This window comes from Apiospora phragmitis, assembly GCF_038363925.1.
Source record: "Apiospora phragmitis strain CBS 135458 chromosome Unknown utg000010l:1.0-9815664.0:1.0-9183399.0, whole genome shotgun sequence".
Taxonomy (NCBI): domain Eukaryota; kingdom Fungi; phylum Ascomycota; class Sordariomycetes; order Amphisphaeriales; family Apiosporaceae; genus Apiospora; species Apiospora phragmitis.
Window position 1 is genome coordinate 133647 of NW_027117409.1, and position 4619 is coordinate 138265.

Genomic DNA, 4619 nt, shown 5'->3' on the forward strand with positions numbered 1-4619 from the left:
CCGTTTCGCTACGTGTGCTACAAAAAGGATGATGGCGCAACTGGCGATGCCGTTGCGATGCTGCCGATGCCTTGAACGCCTTGCCGAAGAAAATGCAATCAAAACAACCCCGTAACAGTCGTGGTATAAAAGGATGAATGACAAGTCAAGAACGAGCGGGTCCGGTGCGCCGTCGAAAGAGACGGGCCGACCTTGCCTATTGTCGAGTTATGCGAAGCTCCTTCCTATCGGTAGCCTCGGTGTGTATGTATGTGTATGAGTGAAGTTAAGGAACCTCATCCTCGAATCGCTGTCGCAGCGTGAGCCTCGGGTGAAAACGGGAAGCGATCCGACATTTGCTGCGCATGGTGGAATGGGACGGCATCAAAACCAAGTCCGCCCGACGACGACGACGATGACGTACCGGCTAGAGGGGACAAGGTCCCGGGGATCGAGGCCGGTCGAACTGTCGAGGAGCCAGAAGCGGGCGGGCTTGACGATTGACGCAGAGCAGAGGGTATGCCGTTCAAGGGCGACTCGGCCGGTGAAGCCCCAATGGCCACGTGGGTGTTTTGGAAGTACGGGTTCAGATTCTGGTGGATAGCATAGCGCAGTGCGCCGTGCTGGGCCTTGTCCATCATCGGGCTGCCGGCGAGGCTGGAATCCGAGCTCTGGTTGGCCATCAAGTCGTCGCCGGCGCCGTCGAATCGGGCACTGCGCAGAGTCCCATCCTTCGGCTGGGGACTAGACTGCTTAGAGCCATTGAACTGGAACATGGCTCATGTTAGTTCGATGTCTTTCATCTTGGGAGGCGGCGTGAATCCGGGGAAGTAGGAGAACCATTAGACTACAGGATGTCCAGGAGTACGTACAAAGCAGTATTTGTTAACAATCTCCTCATACGAAGCAGAGGCGATTGTGGCCGAGGCTGGAGATCCAGGAGGGCCAGAGAGCCGGGAAGGAGCCGCAGGAGCGGACGGCGCTGCTACCTTGGCCAGGGAGGGAGGGGCTTGGACGGCCGAGTTGGCCACCTGGGTTTGGATGGGGGGACCGAATGACGGCTTCTTGTGAGGCTTCATATAAAGACCATCACTGCGTGGGCTGCCACGCGGGCTACCGCCAGATCTCTTCTGGGCCTGTTTGGCCGCATCCAACGAAGCACCAAAGTCATACCGGTTGGCAAACGCAAGGCCACTAGGGGCCGCTAGCTTGTTGGCCAGGTTGTCGCTTGGCAAGTTGGTCGTAGACTTGGAGGTCCTCTTAAGGCGGATGGGGGCTCTCCTCACCCAGGAACTCATGGATAGGGCCGTCGTCCCACATCTTGTGCTCGCTGCTGAACTCGTCAAATACGCTGGCAGGTAAAGACTTGGGTCTCGGGGCTGTCGAGGGGCTTGAGCGTCGGTTGCTGCGAGGCAGAGAGTGGGATGGTCTGACGCTGGCACCTTGGAAGTTCTTCTTCCCGTTCTGGGGTAGCATCTTCTTGCGGAAATCAATCTGGAAGTTCAAGTCATTGTTGTTGTCCCAGTATTCGCGGCCGTTAACGTTATATCGCACGCAGAAGTAGAGCGTCTTCGCCTCGAGATTAGCAAAGTCGGAGAGCTTGATGGTGAACTGGAAGCGGTCGTGGCCGGCCTCCGTGTCCCTAGGTCGGATCTCGTGGCCGTACTCGGCTCCCACCTCGGACACGGTCTTCCAGTAGTCGAAAGTGAAACGGCAGACCACCGACTTTTGGAACGCCAAGTTGGCAACCGCAAGGGAGCCAAGCAATGACTTTTGGTCCGGAGACATCCAGATTCGCTCCACCCGTATGGGCATAGCTTTTCGGAGCGGGGTCTCGGCGGGGAAGTTGTTGATGACGACCTCCCACTCGAAGGGAGGCGACCGTGTTGTCGACTTGTCCATGTTAAAGGGGTACTCGGTATCGCTCTCGTAGTTATCTGCTGGCGACGACCCAGCGCTGACGGCGAGCGGGCGGTCGACTTGCAGGAAATGCCGCACATGCTCCAAGTGCGAATCGAAGTGGACGGCTTTGGAGAAGGTGGGGGTGCCGGGCATACTCGACGGTCTTCGTTGCGAGGAAGGTCTCAACGCTGGCCGAACAAGTTCACCCGACTTCTTGCGCACCATCTGAGGCTTTTGAGGAGGCTCGTCGATTTCCGAGTCCTCTTCCGATGCGGTAGGTGTGGCATCTGCAGACTTGGATTTGAAAATGTTAGGTTCTGTATTGGAGCGCATATGAGAGATGCGTCGGTGGCCTGGCGGGGCTTTGTGATGCTGGACTCCCTCTGTCATCTCTTCTATCTGTGAGGGCAGAACCAGCAAGTCACCCGGAGAAGGCGTCCGGTCGGGAGAGCTTTCTCGGTGCTGCGGGATGGCACTGATGGCATCCTGTAGCTCCCTGCAAGTTCTCAATTTCCCGACCACGGGCGTCGTCTCCACCAGCCCCTTCATCTTCGCTCGAGTTCTGGGAATCAGGCGGCGAGATGATGGCACCGGCAGGCATAGAACGACCATCAGTGACTGGAGGTGGGGACTGCCGTACCGGTCCAGCATTGAACTGAGCTGCGGCAGTCGCCATCGCTACCGCGTCCACCATTCCCTTCAAGTCATCCGAAGTGCCGGGTGGTGTAATATCCGGCGTCGATCCATTGGCGGAGATGGTGGATGCTGCTCCTGATCCAGCACTCACCGAGGGTGTTCGTCTGTGCTTGGTCAAATACGAGGCAGATCGAGGCAGCGAAGGCCTCGACTGGGTGCTCGGAGAGGTGGGGCTTGTGCCATGGATCGAGGACCTCCGACTGACACTTGGCGATGAGGGAGCTGAGGACGCAGGAGAGCGGTACGAGGGCGGCGTGTAAGGCATTCCCGATGTGGAGGGTTGCCCAGGGAGAGAAAAAGGTAGTGGGCTGAAGGGTGAAAGCCGGTTGTCCGACGTAGGGCTGCTTTTGTTCTTAGGGCTTTGCCGGGTGGGAGGCAGACAAGGAAACAGTTTTCTCCAGGTCTCGAACCAATTATCGATGGAAGATACGTGGGTGGCACCTTCTGTTGAAACGACTGCTGGGCACTCGTAAAGGCCGGCGGCTGCGAGGGAAGGATTGATTAGCATTTTTGTTCAACGACACGAATGATAGCAGTGACGCATGTGTCCATGGTCTAAACAGTTGGAAGTGCGTTCCCCCACTTAATCTCCAACGTAGCAAGCAGATCGTTTCCCAGCTGGGGGCAATTGGCTTCAACCCCCCATCAAACATGGGAAGACGTGGCAGGCAGCGGGTTTTCATGTATTTACACTCCGTATGAATATATGAATCCGGGGAGGAGCGTGGAGTGTGGAATGTGCAATGGTATGGAGTTTGGTTTGGCCAAGAGACATGTTGGAGACGTGTGGCGTTGTCAGAGGTAACAAGACTCAGGAATGAAGTGTGGTCATTCCGTCGACCGTTGCCCCCATGTCTCGCATCTAATATCCCAAAATGGCAATTCTCCTCTCTCCCTCTTGATCCAACCCACGTGCTGTTGTGTTTGCTGTGGTATCGAACCAGATTGTGCTGTGGCTGTTGGGAATTCGGGGGATTTGGAAACAAAGGGCAGAAATTGCAGGAAAAGCGGCAGACTTACAATCAAAAGTGGTGTTGAAACGTACAAGGACGCGGGCGGACTGTCGTAGGCGACGCAGTGATTGCCAGCCAAGTGAAGGTGGATAGGTCAGTCTCTCGAGGGGACAAGGTAGATGCAGAGGCAATATTCCAGCAACAATGCAAATAAGATCCCAAGTAGTCCAAGAGGAGCGGGAGTGCTGGCAGGTTATCTGAAGATACAGACAAGAGCCGAGCGAGAAGGTAGGCGGAAACTAGGTCGTCATGCAACCTGAAGTGAGCAAGTTCGTACAAGTCCCAGGAACTGTGCCGAACGGAAACAGAAAGTGAGAAAATTGTTCGAGAGGTCCAAGGAGCTAAGCCGGGCTGCTGCTATGCAAGAAAGCAGAATCGGCTCGTTCGCTGATGCTCCGGACATGTATGCCGTCGAAGTGAATCGGCTGGCGATATGGACGATCAGGAAGCAAGAGGAGCTAGACGGGTGACAATGAAGGACTGTCAAAATCAAGAGTCTGGGCACAGGCCGGGGGGCTCTTGATTTTTTTTTCGGGCTGGCTGCGAAGAGATTGCGTCGGAGCCGTTGTCCTTTGTCTAACCTAAATAAATTTTGGGCGTCTCGCACTTCCTTTCTCCTGAGTCACAATCGAAAAAGAGGATTTAGACTCAAAAGTAGTCCAACCGGGAAAGCCAAATCAATGAGTCCACGGAAGGGGAGGAATGCAGCAGAGCAGCAACACGAATGATAGCGACGACGACGGGTCAGGTCGAAGTATTGGAAGGTGAATGAGTCGACCAAAGTTGTGGTTGTTGATGTAATGGGGTTGAATCGGTCCGTTCTCCAGGTTTTTTTTTTTTCCTTTCTCGGTCTTTTCTCTCTCCAGATTGTGTGAAAACAAGACCACACGGGTTCTCTCGGGTCTCGGTCTGTACGGTTGCGGGTAAGGTGTCGGTTGACCTTGAGGAAGAAGAAATCCACACGCACGCTTGAAGGGTTATCTTGAGAAGATATAACAATCTTCCAGATATTCCACGACAATGAGAAGC

At 55.1% G+C, this 4619-nt stretch overlaps 1 protein-coding gene across 1 annotated transcript; it reads right to left on the reverse strand.

The window, feature by feature from the left end:
• Positions 1 to 275: 275 nt before the first annotated feature.
• Positions 276 to 3085, reverse strand: PG994_009885 (uncharacterized protein; the record flags this gene model as incomplete). The annotated part of the gene is given in 4 exon segments (XM_066861294.1): positions 276 to 746; positions 852 to 1255; positions 1266 to 2499; positions 2522 to 3085. 4 exon segments carry the CDS (start codon positions 3083 to 3085, stop codon positions 276 to 278), a joined length of 2673 nt encoding a protein of 890 aa, XP_066710404.1.
• Between the last annotated feature and the right edge of the window lie 1534 nt (positions 3086 to 4619).